Genomic DNA, 22957 nt, shown 5'->3' with positions numbered 1-22957 from the left:
GTTTTGGTCCCGATCGCGCGCACGAGCTGCGCGAGGCAGTTGTCTAATTTGTCACGCCAAAAGATTCACCAAACCCGGGCCTCGTCGTGGGATGATGCTCGCAACAGGTCTGGGAACGTGGTGAACCGGGAACAATACCGAGCACCGAGTGGCTTGCAATGGTTTCGGTTGGCGCCAAATAAATTGTACCAAAACATTAGCGGTAACACGGTAAACCACTTTCGGTAAGGCACGAAATCGTTGCTCTCGGTGCGCTAGTTGCGTTGCCTAACCGGGCTGGAAGGGGATGATTACGATTGGTTGTCTGAGAACCTGCTGCTGGATCTCTAGAGAAGCAACAAACGAAGCACATTCGAGAGATTTTAGCTACTTTTTACACGAGTTTTCTTTGTCCCCCTAAATCTAGTAGCCGTCTAAAAATCACACAAATTACAACGATCTAGCAAACGATTAAACAAATTGCTTCGAAATCACTTGTCAACAAGCTGAACGAGCCTTTAATTAATTTGCCAAAAACTGTCCCAAGAGCCATTCACCCACGAGGAGAATAAACAACCCCGAAATACCTCCTGATGGTAGCAAAAAAACAACATCTCATTCCTCGTCCTCGCGGCTGCGGCTTTTCGAGGCAAACCGTAAGCACAGCAAACAACCATTTAACGGCAGCATCGAACAGCAGCATAAGGTCCTTTGCACCCTTCCCGATGCGGCACACCGTAAAGTCCCGAATCGTCCCACCATCTCATCTCGATTCGCTTCCCACAATACGAGCACCACTTTGTTTTCACCCCCGGTCCGAGACGCGAAGCGAGTCCATTCAAATGCCACCCCTAGGATGCAGGACTCGCCCGCGGTTCACCGAGTCCTTTCGTCCGGCAGGACGGATTTGACTCAACAGCTTATAGCTCTATTTAGTAGGGGTGCCGACCGGCGTTTGCTTTTCCCATCCCACGGCACCGGCGCACCGGAAGCGTGGAAAGCTGCCGCCGGCGGATTCCTAACGGTTATTTCCCGGACACTCCCGTTCAGGGCGAGTCGACGCGCGACCGAGTGCCGTTTGCGAGTGTTTGCCGACGTGCGCACGCATCATGGCGTCGCTTTCCTTTTATTTTGGTCCCGGCACACCCCAGCGTCCTGGGGTTGGAGGCAGCATGAAAAAAAAAGGGATGATCGCCGGGTGCAGCCTGCCGAACGCAAGACCACCGGCTGGTTATGAATCATCTGGATAAGAGCACCGGCTTTGGTCGGTGTGCGACGTCGGTTGACTGGAGGTTAGGAAATACAATATGTTTCCCGATTGTGCGTCCTTTTTCGTCCTGCGAGACGCCGCTTACACACGTACGAACCATGCGCCTGACCGTTTGCCACCTTTCAGAAACAGTTTCCGTCTAATTTAGGGGTTGATTACCGGAACGATCCACCGGTCCCGGCGTGCCGGGTGCTTGCTGCGGGGTGAAATAAATGCCGCCGTTGGGCAGGATAATGGCGCATCACCACCCTCCTCGGGCGTTGGTGCGGCGCCTGTTGGCGAGCAATATTTAATTAGGCCCGGTGCCAAGTGGATGCGATGACGCTCGAACCTGTTTTTGGCAAGGTGGCCTCGGTGCCTTGGGAAAAGGATTTGGGCCGACCCATTCGAATGACGCACCCGGCGATTTGACGGGATTAGTTCCGATTTCCGTGTTTCCGCATTTGCCCTAGTGCCGTTCCGGTCGGGCGTCGTTGGTCGGAAGCAAGTGGCCGTTCGTAGTGGTGAGTGCAGTTTGAAGCAGTGCTTTTGCAACGATTTTTGCAATGCTAATTGTAACGGTCGCTTCGGCACGAGGCATCGGACGTTGTGGGATGGAAAACACATGGGCAAAAGCAACCCTTTTGCTTCTCGTTCTGCATTGGATGGATTAAGGAGACATTGAAAAGGCTCATGTTTTTGCTATTCGGGAAGTTATTATTCCCTCGGTTTCCCACAATGAAGCGGATGAGAAGTGTTGTTACTACAGAAGCTTCCGTTTCAAATAATGGTACGGTTTTTCGATGAATGATATAACATCATTTCTAATATATGTCACTTTGTCTGATTTTAATGGTATGGACGATGCTGCGAAGCATATATAAACAGGAAATCAACAGGGGTTATATAGAATAGATGTGATGTAATTTTTAATAATCATACTACATTCTCGGAAGGGCAAATGTGGGGCTTTTCAGGTGAAACCACACCTTGCATTACTTCATTCGAAGAATCTTCTCTCGTTCCTATACGGTGTGCAATCATGTTTATTGCTCCTCAATCATTTGATTAGTTGATGGGCGTGTAAACAAAACGATTGTTTTTCTTTTGTCTCAGGTGTGCAAATACAGTCAAGCTAAATAATGCAAGGAATAGAAGAACAGAAAGCATTTTATTCAACCTCATAACGTGGAAGTGTTCTCCTGCAGATTAAAAGATGATTCTGGTCGCAGTTATACTCGCATGTTTTGTTCAACTCGTAGTGAAAGTAATGTAAGAAGCAATCATTTCTGCATTTGCCTAAATAAACACTCTTTCAGGCGTCGCCATCTTGGACCGCTTTGGATCCCGAGAAAACACTTTATATCTTCAAGCGATGTCATGAAGATCATCTGCCTACCGATCAGACCAGAAGTGCATACTTTGCTAGTTGGAGAAATTGGAAGCTAGAACCGAATAATTCCATCACCCATTGCTATGTTTCGTGTGTTCTTAAGATGCTAGGGCTGTATGACGAGAAACAACAAAGGTTCAAGGTAATTATCTAGATTCCGTGTTTTTATTACATGTTTTTATTCATTACATGTTATTCTAGTCCGATACGATTCCCGCGCAATATGACGCTTTCAAACAGTTCACTAACGCCAAACTAGAAGAGGTTAACAAATTCAAACAAGCAGTTTCCAAACTAAACGGAGGCACTGGGACTTGTTTGGAGCTTTATAATGCCTACTTGCCGGTTCACAACGAGTTCGTTAATCTCATACGCCAGCTCTACCACGGGAGGGTGCCAAGTGTTGCAAAAATCTATGCCGCTATGCCGATCAAACAGATCAGCGAATCATACTTTCTGTACTGCTACAAGCAGGTATGGCAAGATGATGAGGAAGAAGAAATGCGGAAGGCTCGTGCATACGATCTATCTGGTAGTCTAAAACTGCGCAAAGCCATTGATTGCATATTCCGCGGACTGCGATACATGAGCGATGACGGTTTGAGTGTAAGATGTTAGCACCATCTTGTTTCCAGCGCTCCATTAAGCCGATGTTGTTTTATTATTTTTTTAGACTGACGAGGTCGTGCGTGATTTCAATCTGATTAACCGAGGTGATCTAGAGCAATCTGTTCGATCTGTTCTGAGTCAATGTCCTGGCAAAGAGTCATACGATTACTACGCTTGCCTTCTTAGCGACCGAACAGTTGGAGAAGACTTCAAGGAGGCGTTCGATTTCCATGAGCTGCGTTCCACCGACTACGGCTACTTGCTGATAGGAAAAACTTACGAAGGTCCTGAAAAGGTCAAAGAGGAGCTGAAGCAACTAAAAACCACCGTACGCGACTTTTAGTTGAAAATACCCTGTGCATATGAAAGTCAAAAACTAGAAGCAACAATAAAAAGTAGAAACAAGCTGCTTATTAAAATACCTCTAAACGAATTAATCAATAGTTGTTTTTAGCTTTGTTCTAGAAACAACTCTCTTTCGTAACCAAATTTCATTTATGAACAGAGAAACATATGTGAAAATAGTATCAATAAACATCAACCTTCTAAACGATTTTCAGGACTTGGTCTCGATTTTGAATGAGCTTAATCAATATGTGTTGAATAAATATAATATGATTTTCAATAAGCATGCTACAATCTCGAAAGAGAAAATCGACAGGCTTTCCTCAAAGTGTGTAGCATAAGGGGTAATAAGCACTTTGCATTACCTCATTCTGAGAATTTTCACTCGTGCCTAACGCAATTATTTGATTAGTTGATGGGCGTGTAAACAAAACGATTGTTTTTCTTTTGACTCAGTTGTTCAAATAGAGTCAAGTTAAATAATCCATAGAATATAAATACAACAACCATTTTGTACAAGCTCATAACGTGGAAGTATTCTCCTGAAGATCAAAAGATGATCCTGGTCGCAGTTATACTCGCATGCCTTCTTAATCTCGAAGTGAAAGTAATATAAGAAATGATTCTTTCTGCATTTGTCTAAATGAATACTCTTTCAGGCGTTGCCTTCTTGGACCGCTTTGGATCCTGAAAAAACTCTGTATACCTACAAACGATGTTATGAAGATCATCTACCTGTCGATCAGAGCAGAGTAGTGTACTTACGTAGCTGGAATAGCTGGAAATTAGAACCGAATGATGCAGTCACTCATTGCTATGCTTCGTGCGTGCTTAAAAGACTGGAGTTGTATGACGAGAAACAAAAAAAGTTCAAGGTGCTTATCAACATTTTTCACGAAATAGTTCAGATTAAATGATCTTTGAATTTCTAGTCCGGCAGAATTCTCACACAGTATGACGCTTTCAAACAGTACACTAACGCCAAACTAGAAGAGGTTAACAAATTCAAACAGGCAGTTTCCAAACTAAACGGAGGCACTGGGACTTGTTTGGAGCTTTATAATGCCTACTTGCCGGTTCACAACGAGTTTGTTAATCTCACTCGTCAGCTTTACCATGGAACGGTGCCAGGTGCCGCAAAAATCTATGCCGCTATGCCACAGCTCAAACAAAAAGGCGAATCATACTTCCTGTACTGCTACAAGCAGGTTTGGCGAGATACTCAAGAAGAAGAAATGCGAAAGGCTCGAGCATACGATCTATCCGGTAGTCTAAAACTGCGCAAAGCCATCGATTGCATATTCCGCGGACTGCGATACATGAGCGATGAAGGTTTGAATGTAAGTAATCATGCTAAATCGTTTCCAACGCTCCATTAAACCGAGGTAATTTTTGATGTTTCTGTTGTTTTAGGCTGATGAGGTCGTTCGTGATTTCAAGCTGATTAACCGAGGCGTTCTAGAGCAATCCGTTCGATCTGTCCTGAGGAAATGTCCTGGTAAAAACTCGTACGATTATTATGCTTGCTTAGTTAGTGACCGAAAAATTGGAGAAGACTTCAAAAAGGCGTTTGATTTCCATGAACTGCGTTCCGCCGACTACGCATTCCTGTTAAGAGGTAAATCCTACGAAGGTCCTGAAAAGGTCAAAGAGGAGCTGAAGCACCTAAATACCACCGTTTGCGATTCCTAGCTTAATATATCCTGAACGCATTAAATTGACAAGCAACAAAATAAAACCATTAACATATTAAAACACCTTTAAATGCATAAATCAATAATGACATTAACTTCGAACAAGAGTCAACTGTCTCTCGTTACCTAACATCGCTTACCAACTCAGACCTGGCGCTGCCAGGTCTCATTTAACGATTCCCGTTTGTCTGCAACTCATCGGCCATGAGTCAGCGGTTCAAAAACAAGCACACGCTCTCACCCCTAGCGTTGTGCCACGTGGCGCTTGTGGGGAACGAAATTTAAGTCGATTTAATTATCACCTTGACGCGTGCCGCGAACGAACTTGGGCCACACCCAACCGCGGTTCATCGTCAGAATGTGATAAGAAACGGTTGTCCATCCTCTGTGGCCACCGAAACACCACGATCAATCACATAGGTGTGGCCAGACCAGTTCTTAGAAGGCACCGAATTCGTGGTGGTCAACTAATCGAATGCCGATCACCGATCAACCCCACCAGGTCTGGGTCCATTTATCCGCGGGTCGAGTTTTTACGATATTTGCATACATTTATCTCCGCGTGTCCCGCGGGCCGATCAACGCACACGATCTAATTGCGTGCCTGGCCATGATAAATACACGAAGCATAAATTAGATATCCACTACTGCTGCCACTTTTTTTTCTCTCCCGCCCAGCGGCGCCCGATTGCGCCCCGATTTCAAATGTGTCAATTGATTAGGCATGATAGCATTCCGACTCGCCACCCGGTTTGGGCCCACTCCACGTCGCTAATCGGTGCGCTATCTACCCGCCTGTCGGTATGTACTCTTTGCCGCTAGCGGGCACGGGCTAGTAGGCTATTTAATTAGTAAACAAATATATGACTAACGTGAGTACACGCGACCGTCGTACCCGGGGGAGATTATGTCGCTGGCAAATTTGATTTATGATCGCATTCGCGGTCGCCACGCGCGCTGCGCCACGGGCCATTGCGGATCGTACCGTTGGTGGCGAATTGGTTTTTTTTTCTTTCCAGGAAGGACACCACCCAGTAAGTGCTGGCTTACAGTTTGATCATTATTTAAGCTCAAATATGGCGAAATCATGTTTGCCAAATTTCAGAGAGAAAAATACTTCTTGTGGGTAAACGCGTGTGCTAGAAAATCGCCTAAAATAATTCTCAAAAAAAGTTTGCTCGAAGCAGCTGTGTTTGAGGTCCGTGTTAGTCAACGGGAAACCACTTTCTGTCAATATTTTGATCCACTCCCTTTAAGCCAACAGCCACAGTTGTCTCACGCGATCGACTTTCGATGTATCACGCGTATCGGTTACCAAAGTGCTGCATGAAATAATCAAAAACAGGAACCAAATCGTCATCCCCCCCCAGAGCCAGATTACTACAGTTTAATCGCATAAATTTCCCACGAACACGCCGCATAGCACCGGCATCGATGACAATGCTTTCAACAACGTGAGGGCACGAACTGCCCCCAAAAACAAAACAAGAAAACCCCGGAATCGACCCACGGATCCGCGGATCGACACGTTTGACACTAATCTTCGGCAGCAGTGCATTTCGGGAGCAGTTGCTGCGATCCGAACCCTCACGCCCCATTACGTCCGTGATCCGCGGACCAAATACACCCCGTTCGATCGCTTTTTTTTTGCATAATTGATCATCATAATCGTCCCCTCGGAACACTTGAAAGTGGATCACCGCTTCACGCGTGCTGGGAATTCGGAGCACGCTGGCGAGACATTTTCAGCTCTGGATGCCCGGCTAGACGTAATCGAAACGCGCCTTTCAACCTACCGGGAGGTCGCGTGTGGATGATTTTGTTGCTTTCTCTCTCTCTCTCTCTCTCTCTCTCTCACTGCCAATGATCTCTCTATCCGGTTCATGGTTGGAGCGTGGTTCACACCAAGATTAATCGATGCGCAAGATCGGCCACGATCGCCCAAAGCTGGCGCGCATGGCATCCTGGGAAAGTTTACGAGTAGAGCGCGTTGCAATGCTTTTCGATGCTTTCGTGATCGAAATATTTCGGTCTCCATGGGGACTATACGGGGACCTCATGCTCGTGGTTTGTGGGATGCCGTAGCGAGTCCACATGGAATGTGATTGGAATATTCCTCGCCCGATGACAGGTCACGATCTTAATTATACCAATTCGGATCCTTCAGCGAACGATCGACCGCAGGCGACATCCCAAATGGTGCGATCACGGGCATCTGGTGCAATCGAAAAACAATCGAACGATCATTAGAAACACCCAACACCGGTATTAGAGCGATGGAATTCACGAACAGATCACCTGTCCGTGCAAAGGGGCAGGTTTCTTGTAATTGAGAACCAGCTGAACCAAGCGAATGGAAAGTAAAGGATGAGGTGGGCTTTCTAAGCGCCTCTAAATTGGATTAGCAAAGTGAAGCAAAATACGTGTGCAAATTTCACACACACTTCGTACGACTGTCCCGGGAAACGTTTTTGCAAATCCGCTTCGTTCCGGGGACTCTCTTAAACTAGCTTCGGTGCCAATTCTGTTCCAAAGCCCTGTGGGAGCTCGCGCGCCTCCAAACACAAGGAAAACCGTTTTTGGAGGACAGTAAGCCAGCCAACCGAACAAGTGGAATGTCTCGTCGGGGATCAATGTCAACGATCGATCGACGACGGGATCAATGTCCCACAGTTTCGGGAGTCGTGCCGATTTGTCGGTGGGAACTTGCAAGACGACTCGTTCGCGTCTAATTGATCAATTAGCCGTGAGAAAGAGCCCCATCTAGGTCCACTTACAGCCCAGCCGCATCAAGAACACCGTTCCACTTGACAGCACGCCGGATGGCACTTTTGTGAGCCCAACCGCCGATCTATCCATCACCTTCCAATACGCCCTCGAGGCCACTTATCGAGAGTGGCTCCCGTCGCGGATCTATTCCTGTGCCAGAGCTCCAGAAACCCTCCGGAACCGGTTTCCGATAAGCGTACGATCGATGCATGCGCCCAGCTCACCAAGAAGGTCTCCCAAAGCGGACATCGCGCTCTAGCGCTATCAGCGCGCCACCGTCGCGGTTCATTTGGTGAGCCAGCAGGCATTGGGCAGGCAGGCGTGATAAATGGATTACGCGACCGCGCCTTCTGGACACTTCTGGTGTGGCCCCAGCCGGTGTGGCTACCAGCGAATAACCCATAAGGCCACAGCGCAGTTGTGGATCCAGTTTCGCAGCACCCTGCGGGAGTACGTCCTGGTTCCGCAGGCCACCACCAGAGGGCATGCGCAGACATGCGCAGGACCGAATGCCGCTCGCTACCCTAAACGCTAATTAATTAAAAGCATTTTGATGTCAAGTGATCTCGCGCTGCGCTTTTAGGGCGATCATATTGCATCAAGCGGGGACACAATCGGGCCCACACCGGGCTGCTCCGACCTGTCTGGCGACACCTCGCGACATCGCGGAACCGGTGACCACGTTAGTGAACCACGCCAGGGATTCTCAATTACACTCTTTGCGCTCTTGTTTATCACGCCCTTTCTGCCTCTTTTCTGCGCTTGCACAGCCAAACCCAGCACGGTCTCTGTCACCATCAACGCCAGCTTCTTCCAAGCCGGTAAAGGGCATTAAATAACGACCATCCCCGGCCCCCGGTGGTCAGTGTGAATCCGCGGATGTATGCGGAAAATGTGTAAACAAAATTATCAAAACTGAACTGATTAATGGAGTGGACGGCGTGGCAAACGCACCGCGCGCGAACCGGACCAGGCGTGCACCAGTTCTCGGCCACTGAACCAGATCCCGCGAAAGCTGACCCCTTGCCGGGAAGGTACGGTTTCAATTTATTAGCTTACTTACCGTGGTACACGTTCCGGCGAATCAGGCGACTTGGCGACTTCAGGCGCGTTTGGGTGCATCCATGAGCAGATCGCGTTCGAGAGGACACGGAGATGCGGGATACGGATTTGGATCACGAAAGAGATTATAAATTCACCCGGGACCAAACGGTAATCAGCTGAGCAAGTGCACTCCGGAAGGGCACCCTTTGTCGCTCCAAAGAGCCTCCAGCCTCTGGGTCACCTGTTCAGGAAGAAGTCAAGCTGTAGCTTGGCAGTGGTGAGTCGCATAACGCCGGGAGTGTTTTAATTATGATTTAAAATGCCATCTCCCGGGCAGGCGAACATGATGCAGCAGTGAACATCACACTAGCGCGCTGTGGTTGTCATCATCTGCATACGGATGTGTTCTTGATTTTTGTAAATTTATTATTCAAAGTGGAACATTGAGGACAAAACGATACGGAAAACTGATATCATAATGCAAGGTAATCTCATCACCATCAACAAGCATTCTGAATAGTTTAAATTGGTTATGTTCATTGGAAATAAGCCTTAAAACTAGCTAATTAACTTTCCAATTCAAATTAATGAGCATTTAAAAAAATCTACATTTTGAAAGGATGCTACGTTCAACAACATTCAATGTAATACTTTGAAAATCAAAATTGAATAATATCCCGCAAAAATGACAGAAACTTTATTAAAATTCTAAGTACATTCTTGTTTGCTGACAAGAAGCCATAAAACGATATCTGCATTTAATCATTGCCGAATGCAGACGCTTCACCTCGATCAGAATGCATCCGAAACTGTGCAAACTTTTTGGTCATCAAACCCTTTTTTTCGATCGCCATACCCGAATGTGATATGGTTCGCAGACACAATGCTGTCTAGCCGGAAACGAGCCCTTTGCTTTGCTTTTAGTTGTTTTTTTTTTTGTACGTAAACACACCCTTATCAGCGCGGGGTTCTTGAACGCTCTGCCAATTCTGATATCTAGCCTCTGACAAACGAGCGACAAAATACGTAAAAATAGCCCCACCGTTTACATCGTGAGAAACCGGGACAAAGGACTTTGAACTGCTCGTGTATTGTGCATTATGATGATTGATTTGTCTCGTTGGCGAAAGTAAATTTGATTGATCGAGTCGGTTGGCTTTAATGGTATTCATCTCACGAGATCTGGTTAGCTTAAGTTCGGACATTAGGCTTCTACTGGAGTTAGACGATCGGATGAATGATTTCGGAATGAACAATCTTCCCACCGGTACGTTACGCAATCGCCAAGACGACAAATTCTCCATTTTTCCATGCACCTTCTTCAAATAACCTTTCCTAAACTGCGCTGTGCTCGATTTATTTTTCTCACCCCCCGGGTGTCCAGGGTGTGCCCCATTGCGGTGGTGCATAAGGACCGATTGGCAAACATGGCAAATCCTGTTTCGTCGGCCATGTAGTGCACATATTCTGCCAACCTTTGCCATCATATTTACCCGTCCAACCCAAGCGAGGAGATTTAAAGAGATCCACGGCTCTCTCCCTCCCATGGATAGCTGCCCGGTTTTTTTTTTTATTTGACGTGCCGCCTCACCAGACACCCGGGAGGTCAACCAGGTTGCGGTTCGCGATGCATTTACATGCGCTGCGCTTCGTTTGTGTAGCTATTTCATATCGCTTTGCGCTTAGTGTGCGCATGTTCTTTTTTGTCACATTTTTTCCCATTCCAATCAGCAGTGGTTTTATTTAATTTTACACCCTTCAGCCGCCATCCGCGCGTTCGTGGAATCATGTCATTTCTCTTTTTCAAAACGTATTTTGCATTTATTTTTTTGTACTAGTCAACCGCAAACAGCACAAACGCATCGGGCTCTTTTGGTGTATGCAATGAATGGTCCCGGTTGTGTCGGTCGCACCCGGCCAGGACGGTCCAGGAGCTTAGATAAAACTGATCAACAAACGCGTCGCGCCGTCTCGGGGTGCAACCGTGTTACGAAATCGAAACCAACCGGCCAAAGCCCCCATGCTGGCTGACCAATCCGTCTCCACGCCATAGCTTGACTTGGCCACCACGACACGCATGTACCATCAGCACGTGGCCCAATAATTGACAAGCCGAGCCCTCATGCAAGATCGCTTCCACACATCAACCACCGTGTGCATCTCCGAGCCAGCTGCGATGATTGTTTGTGCAGGCTGAGTTGCATCGGGAAACGGAGGCCAAAGCATCGTCCTGTGCGCTGGACACAAAGCACAACCCCGCATTAGGGGTGATGATGCCTGGGAAAATACACATGATCTCGGTCCCTGTGTAACGCCGGCACTTGCGAGGCCGCAGGAAGCATATTGCCCGGCCGTATTGTTTAGCGTTTGATTTTTATATCTATTTAATTTCCCACCGGTCGATTGAACGGCGTCCTGGGAGGAATGGGAAGATAATATTCACACCACTTCATCGCTCGATCTGGGGTGCGTTTGTACCCGCTAGCTCGTTCTCGTTTTCGTAGGGGTTTGCGAAGAATGGCATGGGTGTTCTGTTGCACCCTCATGCGCGAGGGCAGATTTCCCCGAGAACAGCTTGTTAAATGAGTTGATGAACGATTGTTGGGAAAACGCTGCATGGCACTTTATTTATAGTCGCACTGAAATTTGGCACCAATTGTGTTGCCATCAAGAATGATTTACTTTCAAAACAAATGCGCTAAAGAGTAAATTACTTCATTGGCAAACCTCTCTTCCATTTGAATGGTTATATAACAGTCTTAATGATGTTGTCTCGATTCAACGGATGTCTCGCGTTTTTTGTGTATGCAAAGCAAAAAGAGAAATTTGTTTGCGTCAGATACAAGGCAGCAATATTTAATTAAGACATTGCTTGTAAGGGCCGCAGAATTTAGTGAAATATGCCCTCTAGCATCAGCTGAACGTTGTGATGATTCAATTTACCAAAATCAAACCCATTTCACTGAGGGCTGATCCCGTTAGCCTATCATAAACACACAACAGAAGACAGAAGATGCCATCCCGTCAATCAGTCACGGTTTGGAAGAAAACATGCTCCCAACCATTACTTTCAACACCAGGCACCAGGAAAAAGGTGTCCAAACAAACCTCTTTCGATTTCGAGAAAGGTAGATGTAAAAAATTGCACTAAAAAATTAAACACATCACCCAGGATCGAGCGCCCCACTAATCGGTCCAGCACGAACCATCCGGTCAGCTTTCTTTCCGATCAAACCCCAATCCCAAGCGGTCCTCTCCGAACCGTTCGCGGACTGGAGGCGTTGTTTTTTTAATTATCATCACACCGACTTGCTCGGTCGTGCCCGCGATCGCAGCAGAAGTTGTTTTCGGGCGCCGATTTTCCCACGGGTATCACGTGGTAAGGATCGCGAGACTCAAGAGGTTCGATCCTTTCCGGTGCGGTTGGCTGCGGACTTCGATGCAGAAGCTGACCCGCACCTCAACAGTGGACGATTTTTCTCGCCGATCGAAAACCACAAGCTGGAAAGTGGCGTCTGAGCAGCATTTTGCCTACGAACGTCGAAGACAGTGGGTCCACATCGTGAGGGTTCTCTCGTGGGGATATCTTCGCGCGTGACTTGAACCGAGAATGGGGCGTCACAGTCGCACGCGCTGCGGCAAAATCTAACACGAAGGAATGATTGAATTAAATTTTCACACTACACTACATTAGCCGCTATCGGGCGGTAAAGTGATAGAAGGAAAGTGCCGTAAAACAATTAATCACATCTCAAAATGCACTTGAATGCTCGAAAACAATCAAAAACCAGTTTTGAAAAGCTCTTCTTTTGCAACATAATCATTCGAAATAAATTAAAATAGCTTTAATGCATCGAAAAAACCGTCATCAAAACAGCTAAGCTATTATTATCGCAACTACATAGCAGCAAAACGAAGAAAGCATGTCATTGTAACGCATTAAAAACGCCAACTTCTCGGTCAGCTGCTCGCAGTATCCGATCTCGTGCTAAACGGTGCAGTGTAGCGATGCAGTTCGTCGTAAATCCAGTGCATCTGGTTCGGAGCTTGGCTCTGCTGCTCATTCCTCTGTTGATAAGACCGTCCGAGGCGGGTTGTAACCACAATTCTGCCGAAGCTGATGACGATTGCACGACATTATCACCGGATGACACGCTGTTTGCTCACTTGCGGTGCTTCGAACTGTACGCCAGCAGCCAACCGATGGATCGAATGCATGATGCTTCCGCCTGGATGGGCTGTGATGAGACCTATCTTAAACAATCGGAAAGGGCTCCTGAGTTTGTGCGATGTGTTTTGGGCTGGCTACGATTATTTGATTCCAAAACGAGCCAGTTTGATGTAAGCCTGGATAAGAAAATGTCCTGTGCGCTGTGTTTCATACAGTCGTAATTTCGTGTTTTTCCAGGCAAACATCATTCGCAGTCAGTTTAACGTGTTTGAACGATGGTTGTCGATCGACGAAGAGTCTGTTGAAAGGTTCATAAATGATACGAACGCCATCGGTCTGCTGAATAGTACGCATGACGCGTATGTCTATGACGCATTCGAGTCTCTGTTCCGTATCCATTCCAAAACATATTTTGAACTTTTTCTCCGTGATTCACAAGTGTTGCAGAAAATGTACAACCAAGAGGTATGGTCGTTGACAGTGTTTTTTTTTTGTAATACTTAGCAAACCAAATAAAACTGCCATAAAATGTTTCCCCAGGTGGTGCCAGTTCGAAAACCCAACCAAACGGTGACGCAATTCTGTGAGCTTCATATGAGTCCCGAGCTCTGGACCGACATCTGTCTCATACGAGCGTACGAGATTAGCAACCACACCAAAGCTATGGAGGATCACATCACGTGCATTTTTCGAGGATTTCATTACCTAACCGAGCAGAGCTCTATTAACGTAAGACGCTTCGCCATCTCTAAGGAATGTTCGCATAGGTTGAACTGAGCATACGACTTATTTCAGGTGCATGAGATAGCACGAGATTTCAACCTGACGGGATCTTTAAACGATTCTGCCAGCGAACACATCCACCAGTGTGCCGGCAAAGCTTCTCGGGAGCCAATCATCCCCAAACGATGCCTTGCCATGTACAGCTGCCTGCTAGAAGGGGAATCCAGCCGATCGTTCAAAGACGCTTTCGATTTTCGTGAAGTGCGCTCCGGCAACTTAAGCTTCACGCTGCAGAATCTCGCCTACGATCGCGATCAGGTGAAGCTGCAGATTCTAGCGTTAGATAGGGAGCGGTGTGACGATCAACACCTACCAGCCAGCAGGTTGCCGCAGGATTAATGCTCTCTTATGGATGTTTAATTCCACCTGCACGATGGCTGTCCGAATGGCTCGATCAGGCCGTAAGACGAGCAATAAAACATTTTATTATTTATTTATTTATTTTCTTTCGCTTCAACTTACTGGCGTATTTAGCACTGATTGGAGTGCAAGGGGTGGCGGTTGTAAAAAAAAAAGCTTCCAGCTTTTCCCACCAACCCAGCCAGTCCTGCCGGTGACCTTGAACGTTGACAGTTTGGTTCCGCGATTGGCGTTTTCATTGCTTTGCTCGCGCACGAAAGTGGGCGGACAGTTGCAGCATTTAACGCGTACCATCGTAAAACGGGCGTCCCGGATGCTTTCGCGTCGCAGGTTGGAATTTTATTATCTCGCCACCCTCTTGCCTGACTGGAGGGCGTCCTTCGTGCGGTTCAGCTCAAAGTCGCAAAACGCGCCAGCCGGTAAATGTACGCGGTGTTTCTCGAGGGCTCAAATAAACCATAAAACTCAATTTTCAATTAAAAAATAAATAGACAGAGTCTGGCCACCCCGTCCTCGATCCGGATTACACGAGCCAACCAGAACGGGTGCACGAGCAGCTTTCGTAATTAAGTGCGAAGAATTGATTTTTATGGCAAGAAAGAGACGGTCACTCTATTCCTGCAAGCACCAGAACGCAACCGGCTTCGAAACAATGCACTCGATCCTGCGGTCGGTGTCTGGCGTGAGTGCACCTGAGCGGGAGCCTTGCAGCCCTGCGGATTGAGATAGTGCCGGGCGGGTCATTTATTTTCATGAAATTTAAATTGGCGCCTCCTTCGACGGCCCGCTGGAGGGAGCCGCACGATAAAAGCTGAAACGGTCCGTCCACTCGCACCAGTATCTTGCCATCCGAACGGTGAACAGTTTTTCAATTAAAATAAAGAAAAGCTCCAACACTTCCCGCTGCGTGGGTTTGCGGGCCCGCTGAGATCGCGGTCGCATCAACGCACTGAGCAAGCGCACTGGCAACACCTACGAAAATAGATTATTTATATATTTATTTGCGGCTCGCCAGTGCACTGACTGCCAGGAGCCTGAAGGCAGGGGATTAATGCCAGCTCACTCGAGCGCATGATAGGGCACGCGATCGGTCGTCGCTCGTTTGGGTTTGGCTTTTTTTCTGCAATACACCGCCCTTAGCTGCTGAGTGTGGATGAGAAGGTTTTAAGCAACCTGAACCATTTACGAAGGGTGGTGGATATTGCGCCTCTCGAAGTGACATTAAATTGAGGCTATAAAATTGCAAATTGCGTGTCTCCAAGCGAAACGCGACGATCGACAGGCGGTGGTACGATCATTAAGTCCGTAAGATGACACCTGCTATGACTTGTATCGTCTCTGGAAATGAATGCTCATCTTTGGAAACAGATCAAAAAATGTGTACGTTCTAGGGTTTAATAAGCGGAATTTCTAAAAAGCGATTTCGAAGTAAAGCATCACATGATCTCTTTATTTACACTGCAATTTGCTGTTCATTTCTCTCATCTTCTGCTGGACTTTGGCCCGATCGAACAGCTCACTTTGAGCCCACTCGGATGCAGTTTTCAGTTCTTGCAGCTCGAGCGCGTCCTGGAAGTTTTGTGCCGATTCTGTCTGAAGCATGCAGAAGTAGAAAGCGCCTGGTCGTTCCGCTCCGGGAAGCTTTCTCGATCTAGAGAGACAAACATCCACACTGTCGGTGTACACACCGTCATGGGTCTCAACAGCGTCCAAAGCCACCAGGACAACGTTTCTCTGTGGATTTTAAAACGGCGCTATAACTCAAGCAAAACCATGACCACACATAGATTCAAACCTGAACGGATCCAGCCTCGTCGACAAATCCGAGAGCAGTTAGGGCACACTTTACGTAGCGATCCGATTCAGGTGTCCTTACTGCGCGGTACTGCCGGACATCGCACACTATATTTCTAGCCGATTCTGGAGTACTGCGTACACAATCAGACACTATTTGAGCTTTGCAGTTTCCGGTAGATGCTCCAAGCAGAAGCACCACAACGATGATGAAGCTGATGTCGACCATGTTTGACGCTGGAGTTCGTCCACCTTCGGTGAGCTATGAATTCCTACTGAGATGAATTTAGTGATCGCGTTATGAGAACAAAGGAAGGCTCCATAATAACCTCTGCGGGCTGATCTGCAAATAAATGAAGCTGATAACAAGGCAGATGCGCGATCAGATGCATAAGCAAAGATCAGATCATGTTGACTTGCAGCTAACATTTCCTTTTGTTCCAACAGCAACGATAAGTCCAAGTCGACGTTAAAAGAAAATAAAGTCATTTTCATTTCACGTTTCATCTTCCTACATTATTTCCTAAATAGCTCAACAACCGTAAACGGTCAAATCCTGTCCTGTTAAGGCTTTATGTGACTTGAAAATTGTATACGCTAACACTTTGACCATCGAACCCTTCATGTCTATTAATCAGTTATTTCCCAAATTACAACGACTCATTTTATTTCATAATACGGTTTTATTGTTTCGCTAAATCTTTTGGGATAATTTATTTTTACTGGAATTTTTTTAGGATTTGCAAACTTTTCTATCCATCTCTTGATCGAACACCTTCTTGAATGTTTGACCTGAGTTCGAATCCATCAAACACTTGGCGAATTGAACCGCTCGATCGTTGGCAGGCTTTCGAACCGTCTTGCCTATGCAAACTTCTAGATTGTAATCGTGCTTCCGATCCCGCTCAACGGCATTCATTGGATTGTAGAGTGCGTGGTACTATAATGACAGATATGAAGAAGTACTATCAGAGAGGCCAACGCAATGGTTCAAATTAACCATCGAGTCACTTACATCTCCACGGCCGTTAGCGTAAGCAAATCCAACGGCTCTCATCAGACAGTCAAGGTGCATTTGCATACCAGTGTCATCGAACATTTGAGATTGATGATCGCACAGCCTACTCTTTAATGATGATGGCATTTGCTGTACACATTCCTGTGCTGTTTTCACTTTCTGCCAAGAAAATAGTTGGAAATTACTTAGTTTGACGAAAAATAATACAATCTTCTTTGCATTACCTGTGCAACAGACAAGCTACAACCAACCAGTACAAGCGCAACAATCGTTTCTTTGAACATGGTTTGTATTTACTGGGTGAATTAAAATAATAAACCGATTACATGAACTTGGTGTTTATATATTGCTTTATGAAACTATTGAATAAGGTTTTGCTGATAAATTGAAACAATATTTACATACGATCGATAAAATATTTGCAGAAGATGGTCTTCCACACGCTTTACTTAATACGTATCATTTTGCAACGTCAAGTGTGCAATCAGATGCTACTCAGATCTCAGATCTCAGATGCTCATATGTTGCTACAGTTTTATTTGTAGTTCATTTGTTTTATTTTTTCAATAGATGTATCCTATAATGGTGCTTCTTTATTGGCTGAAAATCGTCATCTTTATTTGCGAGATCTCACTAGCAATCATCATGAACTTTCGCCCGTCGATAATTTTTTTGCAGATTTTTGGAAATACATGCGATTTATGGGATCATTAAGTGATTCCTTCAATTTGATTGAATTAAAATTATGGGAGAAACCATGTTCTTTCGATAGAAATAATCATATTGTTATGCTCAGCTATGCATTCAAAATAACTAAATGTGTGTTTAAACAAGTTAGTCAAAAATGACTAATCAGTTGTCAGCCAACGTGCTTTATTGACGTAAACGAAAACAAAATCAATCTAAAATCAAGCACAATATTTGAAGTCAGCTAAAAGATATTTAGCTACCTTTTCCATTTCTATGAGCATGGGAATCATTCTCATTGAAATCCCTCATCCATTCTTTGATAACGTTTCTAGAATCCCGGGAATATTTTGGTAATATGTGATATGTTTTTCTTTCCTATGGATATTGCATTTATTAGCAAGGGATAATATCTTTTCATAATTTTCTTCGAATTTCATCATGCATCATATGATTTGGAGAAGTCTTACCAGAAGCTCTTACGTTACTATCCCATTCTCAATCTCTCCCTACGCTTGTTTATGAATGTTACAAACTTTTGCTGCTTAAAAGATTTTTTTAAACAGGATACATTTGGTTACATTTGTTTGAATCAAACTGTTGCAAGATAGTTGCGGGAAAAAGTTTGTGCTTGCCTTAGTGTTTAGTTTATTTCATTCTGATTTCAATCATTCTCAAAACATATTTAGCACAAGCCATCATCAATCTCTTTGATCAATGCCGACACCTGGTTAGCGTCGAACGGAGCATTCTGCTTCAGCTTTCCTGCTCGTAGCAATTCGACATAATCCACTGCGTTCTTGAATGCCGATTCGGAGCTCGTTCCCAAAAAGCATGTGTAGAAGGTGTTAGCCATTTTAGAACCGCTAAACTTCGAAGATTCAGCAGCGCATTTCTCCACATTAGAGACATGATCATGGCTGGAATCAACCACCTTAAGCATTTCTAGTAGCTTTTCACTCTATTCATGGGACGTATAAAACACGATGTATTTGAAGTTTTTTATAACAAAACCGTTGTACTTACCGCAACATCGCCACTGTCCTTTACGAATCCAACTACTTCTAGAACGCAATGCATGTGCCTGTCCATATCCTCCGAGTCGACCGTTTCATACTGACGCAACTGGCATAGCCGTGGCTTCAGCGAATCGGAGAGATTTTGTTCACATTCTTCCACCGTTGATTCTTTCCTAGCCTAAGACAGTAAAATATTCAAAACTACTCTTTAAGTGACATGTAATTTAAACGCTATTTTTACCTGGGCCAAGGCAAGTAAACACCACACCAATCCAACGATCGGCAACATTTTTACCAGCATGATTCTGTCTTAGATCAAGTGTAAAATCCAACTGGAAACAACTGAACAGGAATCTTTTTATATGTGGTGATCGATTAGACTTGCTGCAGATGAAACCAGCTGAATGCTGTGTAAGCAAGAGTATTTGCCATCTTGTAATGTTTATCAAAGCATTCGTTCAAATTGCATAAATGGTTGGTATGTAAATATGACTTCCCCATATTTATAGCCATCAATAGCCAAAGATATTATGTTATCAAAACAATACCATAAACAACAATAATTTCAACATAGAGGCTCGATAGCCGAAACAGAATCTGACCGATAACAGTTGTTGCGCCACTATAAAATATATTATAATGTCGTGCATATGTCTAAATCAACCCCAATGAAAGCGAGTAACTTAACTGGTATGTAACGAAGAAAGATCACGATTACTAAATTTTTTTCCATTGAGTTGTCGTTATCGAGTCTTCGGTTGCATTAGTAAAATCGTTAGTATTGGATTTTTTCTCCATTGTCTAGTTACATAATATGACCATTGGTTTATCAGACTCACCATCCATTAAAAATTTTTGAACATGAAGAGGAAGTTTTACGGTCGATCGGCTTATCAGTGCATGGGTGGAAATGATCTGATCGATGAGCGAGCGAGATCAGCAACCCCATCTCCTCTGAGATCGATTGCGTGTAGCCTCGTTGAAGCATGGTCTTATATTACTATCGTAGACAAAATCCAGCATAATCACGCCATTTTAGGGATCTTTTTCGAATATTTGAGGAATATTAAAGCTCACGGTGACTGCCTGCGACAATGGCACATTTGACACTGGCTTTAAAATGTGTTTGGATTACGATTAAAACTGATAAGAGATCGAACGATAAAACAAGAACGAAAGAAATGAGCTTTAAGAAATGACTGATAACGCAAAACGCAGGTAGAAATTAAACATGGCATATGCGTGAAAGCGAGAAGAAATAATCGAACCTCATTCGAAATATCTATTGAGTGCAAACGAAATCACTTGCGATCGGCTACCAGCTAGAACAGGCTCCTTGAGTCATTAGTACTACTTTTATTACTACTACTATTTGCGTTAACTATTTGCGTTTTTGGTAACAAAATTCGGCGTTGAAAAGCTTCCGCTTACCAGCAGCGTCACGGGCTCATTATGTTCTTGTGAAGGTAAAAACGTGTTTTCATGAGTCAGTTGATAAAAGTAACGATGGTTTAGTTTATTTCATTCTGATTTCAATCATTCTCAAAACATATTTAGCACAAGCCATCATCAATCTCTTTGATCAATGCCGACACCTGATTGGCGTTGAACGGAGCATTCTGCTTCAGCTTTCCTGCTCGTAGCAATTCGACATAATCTACTGCGTTCTTGAAAGCCGGTTCCGAGCTCGTTCTCAAAAAGCATGTGTAGAAGGTGTTAGCCTTTTTCGAACCGCTAAACTTCGAAGATTCAGCGTCGCATTTCTTCATGTTAGAGACGTGATCGAGACCAGAATCAACAACCTTAAGCACTCCAAGTAGCTCTTGAAACTATTTATGTGACGTATAAAACACGAGGTAATAAGATTTTGGGTCAGTCATATCAAAATCATTGTACTTACTTCGAGATCCCCATTGTCATCCACGAATCCAACTACTTCTAGAACGCAATGCATGTGCTTGTCCATATCCTCCGAGTCGACCGTTTCATACTGGCGCAACTGGCATAGCCGTGGCTTCAGCGAATCGGAAAGATTTTGCTCGCACTCTTCCACCGTTGATTCTTTCCTAGCCTACGACAACAACACATTTGAAATTTCTGTTTAAGTGACATATATTTTACATGATATTCTTACCTGTCCCAAGGCAACCAAACACCATACCAATCCGACGATCGATAACATTTTCATCACCATAATTCTGTCTTAGATCAAGTGTAAAATCCAACTGGAAACAATCGAACTGAAGGCGTTTTATATGAGGTGATCGATCAAACTAGCTAAGAATCAAACCACCTGTGTGACGTGTAAACAATAGTTATTGAATTGCTTGATATTGTTTTATTTGTTTAAACATTTGTTCAGAATCAATAGATGGTTGACAGGTAAGCACGATCTTATAGTATAATTTACAATTGAACATGATTTTATAATATGAAGTTTACTTACTTTTATTACCATTCCTATGTATATTCTAAATTAAACTCAGCATTTTATTGGAAAGAATGAATTACGAACTCTTGTATCAATTACTTCTCCATGTGGAATTTGTTGCTTATGGTGCATAATATGATCTACTAATATAACAGAATGAGACATTACAACTTTAGAAGAATAAAGAAATAAATTAATAAAAAAATAAATTATTTAAGCCAATGTAAAGTATTTGTTTTCTACTTTATTCTTTTCTATCCGATCGATTCACTAATTTCATTCCAAGTCATTTTAATTTTTTAATATATTCCTATACTATGCAATACAATTGTCATCATATAGAATTGAATCTGTTATCAATATCAAAGATATCATCGCTGAAAATCATAAATGATTATTCTGCTTATCGGTTGAAACCACATCGTGAATCGTGTTTCTAAATTATAAGCGTGAGGTAAAGAGGAATTAAGTACGAACATGCGTTTAAAAAACATTCTGTTTTTGAAGATAATTAAGTTGATTCCATGAACCAGACAAACCATCCATTAGCTAAGTTTGTTCAAAATCTGTCCGATGGATTCTAGGAGATGCATCTTTACACAAATTTAAGCAAACAGGTTAACAAACAATAATTTATGTGTATATGAACGCAAGTAGAGACTTTATTTGCACCGATTCTTATTCAATCTTTTAGCCATTTTAGCAACCCTTGGACCATATTGGGTTCCTGCGCTCAGTTTGCCTGCGTTGATCAGCTCTGTCAAGTCGAACACTTTCTTGAACGTGTCGGAAGAAGTGGAATCCAACATACACCTGTAGAAGGCATGTGCTCGCTCCATGAAAGGTTTTCGTTGCGTTTTGCCCATGCATGTTTCGAGGTTAAAATCATGCTTCCGATCCCTCTCGATTGCATTCATCGGCTTAATGAGGTTGTGGTACTGGAATAAGACAAAATTCTTATGTTATATAAGAAATCAGAAAAATATCCAACACTACTGACGAATCCTTGACCCTCCGCATTCACGAAACCGATCGACTTCAACACGCAGTCCATATGCTTATCCATTTCCGGTCCATCGACGTTCTTAAACTGACGCATTTCACACAACTTGCTCCTCAGTGACAATGGCATCTCCTTTTCACACTCCTTTATCGTTTTCGTCTGCAAATTGCGAATATGCAGAATGAGTCCGATTTGATGATGTTTATTTAATGGTTTAAACAATTAGGCAATACCTGAACGAGAACGATAAAGCCATAGAATAAAAGAAACGCAAAGGAAACAGCTTTTGGCATGTTGAAACGATTTGATTCTGCTCGCAACAAATGCAGGTGTTTAAGTCACTTTTCTGCAGAAAAGCTCGTTTTATATAGGGACCTGTAGGCACGTTTCCAACCGATCGATTGATGTTTGCATCCAGTCGATGTTGGCTGTTTGTTCAGCTTGAAGAAGCCCCCGTTACTGCAGTTCTCTATAAACATCAGGTGGTTGTCAACATTCTTCAAGAGTGCACACGTATGAAGGAACCAGTGAGACACTACAAACAGGCGCTAAATCGGATCGATTCAAAACCATCCAAAGGATTATCTGCTCCGTAAGATCGAAATTCGA

At 44.3% G+C, this 22957-nt stretch overlaps 7 protein-coding genes across 7 annotated transcripts; 2 read left to right on the top strand and 5 right to left on the bottom strand.

Annotated features, from left to right (window-relative positions):
- The first annotated feature begins 2444 nt into the window (after positions 1-2444).
- On the top strand, positions 2445-5267 carry LOC128723980 (uncharacterized). Its single transcript, XM_053817744.1, has 8 exons — positions 2445-2495; positions 2548-2763; positions 2823-3227; positions 3295-3558; positions 4096-4182; positions 4235-4450; positions 4508-4915; positions 4989-5267. The coding sequence occupies exons 1-8, from the start codon at positions 2445-2447 to the stop codon at positions 5265-5267; spliced, it is 1926 nt and encodes a 641-aa protein (XP_053673719.1).
- Positions 5268-13090: 7823 nt separating this feature from the next.
- LOC128723979 (37 kDa salivary gland allergen Aed a 2-like) lies at positions 13091-14375 on the top strand. The gene is made up of 4 exons (XM_053817743.1): positions 13091-13423; positions 13491-13718; positions 13794-13982; positions 14049-14375. Exons 1-4 carry the CDS (start codon positions 13091-13093, stop codon positions 14373-14375), a joined length of 1077 nt encoding a protein of 358 aa, XP_053673718.1.
- A 1470-nt stretch (positions 14376-15845) lies between these two features.
- LOC128723977 (uncharacterized) lies at positions 15846-16419 on the bottom strand. Its single transcript, XM_053817742.1, has 2 exons — positions 16192-16419; positions 15846-16130 (listed from the first exon to the last, which is right to left on the bottom strand). The coding sequence occupies exons 1-2, from the start codon at positions 16417-16419 to the stop codon at positions 15846-15848; spliced, it is 513 nt and encodes a 170-aa protein (XP_053673717.1).
- Positions 16420-16869: 450 nt separating this feature from the next.
- LOC128723976 (uncharacterized) lies at positions 16870-17492 on the bottom strand. The gene is made up of 3 exons (XM_053817741.1): positions 17433-17492; positions 17206-17367; positions 16870-17130 (listed from the first exon to the last, which is right to left on the bottom strand). The coding sequence occupies exons 1-3, from the start codon at positions 17490-17492 to the stop codon at positions 16924-16926; spliced, it is 429 nt and encodes a 142-aa protein (XP_053673716.1). The 3' UTR covers positions 16870-16923.
- A 1019-nt stretch (positions 17493-18511) lies between these two features.
- LOC128723551 (37 kDa salivary gland allergen Aed a 2-like) lies at positions 18512-19235 on the bottom strand. Its single transcript, XM_053817304.1, has 3 exons — positions 19156-19235; positions 18922-19092; positions 18512-18856 (listed from the first exon to the last, which is right to left on the bottom strand). Exons 1-3 carry the CDS (start codon positions 19213-19215, stop codon positions 18581-18583), a joined length of 507 nt encoding a protein of 168 aa, XP_053673279.1. The 5' UTR covers positions 19216-19235; the 3' UTR covers positions 18512-18580.
- Positions 19236-20429: 1194 nt separating this feature from the next.
- Positions 20430-21108, bottom strand: LOC128723309 (37 kDa salivary gland allergen Aed a 2-like). The gene is made up of 3 exons (XM_053817035.1): positions 21049-21108; positions 20815-20985; positions 20430-20743 (listed from the first exon to the last, which is right to left on the bottom strand). The coding sequence occupies exons 1-3, from the start codon at positions 21106-21108 to the stop codon at positions 20468-20470; spliced, it is 507 nt and encodes a 168-aa protein (XP_053673010.1). The 3' UTR covers positions 20430-20467.
- An 879-nt stretch (positions 21109-21987) lies between these two features.
- LOC128723580 (37 kDa salivary gland allergen Aed a 2-like) lies at positions 21988-22657 on the bottom strand. Its single transcript, XM_053817336.1, has 3 exons — positions 22582-22657; positions 22346-22507; positions 21988-22283 (listed from the first exon to the last, which is right to left on the bottom strand). The coding sequence occupies exons 1-3, from the start codon at positions 22639-22641 to the stop codon at positions 22008-22010; spliced, it is 498 nt and encodes a 165-aa protein (XP_053673311.1). The 5' UTR covers positions 22642-22657; the 3' UTR covers positions 21988-22007.
- Positions 22658-22957: the final 300 nt, after the last annotated feature.

The sequence above is a fragment of the Anopheles nili genome, chromosome 3, assembly GCF_943737925.1.
Source record: "Anopheles nili chromosome 3, idAnoNiliSN_F5_01, whole genome shotgun sequence".
Lineage (NCBI taxonomy): Eukaryota > Metazoa > Arthropoda > Insecta > Diptera > Culicidae > Anopheles > Anopheles nili.
The sequence above is the reverse complement of the archived record's forward strand: the minus strand, read 5'-3'. Positions and strand labels throughout refer to the sequence as shown.

What these genes read in the sequence shown, in the direction of transcription:
- LOC128723309 (XM_053817035.1), bottom strand. Translation starts at nt 21,108, where the DNA reads ATGGTGATGAAAATGTTATCGATCGTCGGATTGGTATGGTGTTTGGTT. An exon ending in GTTTGGTTGCCTTGGGACAG is followed by an intron (nt 20,986 to 21,048) that starts GTAAGAATATCA and finishes TTGTTGTCGTAG; the next exon opens with GCTAGGAAAGAATCAACGGT. An exon ending in ATGACAATGGGGATCTCGAA is followed by an intron (nt 20,744 to 20,814) that starts GTAAGTACAATG and finishes TCACATAAATAG; the next exon opens with TTTCAAGAGCTACTTGGAGT.
- LOC128723980 (XM_053817744.1), top strand. Translation starts at nt 2,445, where the DNA reads ATGATTCTGGTCGCAGTTATACTCGCATGTTTTGTTCAACTCGTAGTG. An exon ending in TGAGCGATGACGGTTTGAGT is followed by an intron (nt 3,228 to 3,294) that starts GTAAGATGTTAG and finishes TTATTTTTTTAG; the next exon opens with ACTGACGAGGTCGTGCGTGA. An exon ending in TTCTTAATCTCGAAGTGAAA is followed by an intron (nt 4,183 to 4,234) that starts GTAATATAAGAA and finishes ATACTCTTTCAG; the next exon opens with GCGTTGCCTTCTTGGACCGC.
- LOC128723979 (XM_053817743.1), top strand. Translation starts at nt 13,091, where the DNA reads ATGCAGTTCGTCGTAAATCCAGTGCATCTGGTTCGGAGCTTGGCTCTG. An exon ending in CCAAAACGAGCCAGTTTGAT is followed by an intron (nt 13,424 to 13,490) that starts GTAAGCCTGGAT and finishes GTGTTTTTCCAG; the next exon opens with GCAAACATCATTCGCAGTCA. An exon ending in CCGAGCAGAGCTCTATTAAC is followed by an intron (nt 13,983 to 14,048) that starts GTAAGACGCTTC and finishes GACTTATTTCAG; the next exon opens with GTGCATGAGATAGCACGAGA.
- LOC128723977 (XM_053817742.1), bottom strand. Translation starts at nt 16,419, where the DNA reads ATGGTCGACATCAGCTTCATCATCGTTGTGGTGCTTCTGCTTGGAGCA. An exon ending in ACGAGGCTGGATCCGTTCAG is followed by an intron (nt 16,131 to 16,191) that starts GTTTGAATCTAT and finishes TAAAATCCACAG; the next exon opens with AGAAACGTTGTCCTGGTGGC.
- LOC128723976 (XM_053817741.1), bottom strand. Translation starts at nt 17,492, where the DNA reads ATGTTCAAAGAAACGATTGTTGCGCTTGTACTGGTTGGTTGTAGCTTG. An exon ending in GTAGCTTGTCTGTTGCACAG is followed by an intron (nt 17,368 to 17,432) that starts GTAATGCAAAGA and finishes TTTTCTTGGCAG; the next exon opens with AAAGTGAAAACAGCACAGGA. An exon ending in ACGCTAACGGCCGTGGAGAT is followed by an intron (nt 17,131 to 17,205) that starts GTAAGTGACTCG and finishes CTGTCATTATAG; the next exon opens with TACCACGCACTCTACAATCC.
- LOC128723580 (XM_053817336.1), bottom strand. Translation starts at nt 22,641, where the DNA reads ATGCCAAAAGCTGTTTCCTTTGCGTTTCTTTTATTCTATGGCTTTATC. An exon ending in GCTTTATCGTTCTCGTTCAG is followed by an intron (nt 22,508 to 22,581) that starts GTATTGCCTAAT and finishes CGCAATTTGCAG; the next exon opens with ACGAAAACGATAAAGGAGTG. An exon ending in ATGCGGAGGGTCAAGGATTC is followed by an intron (nt 22,284 to 22,345) that starts GTCAGTAGTGTT and finishes GTCTTATTCCAG; the next exon opens with TACCACAACCTCATTAAGCC.
- LOC128723551 (XM_053817304.1), bottom strand. Translation starts at nt 19,215, where the DNA reads ATGCTGGTAAAAATGTTGCCGATCGTTGGATTGGTGTGGTGTTTACTT. An exon ending in GTTTACTTGCCTTGGCCCAG is followed by an intron (nt 19,093 to 19,155) that starts GTAAAAATAGCG and finishes TTACTGTCTTAG; the next exon opens with GCTAGGAAAGAATCAACGGT. An exon ending in AGGACAGTGGCGATGTTGCG is followed by an intron (nt 18,857 to 18,921) that starts GTAAGTACAACG and finishes TCCCATGAATAG; the next exon opens with AGTGAAAAGCTACTAGAAAT.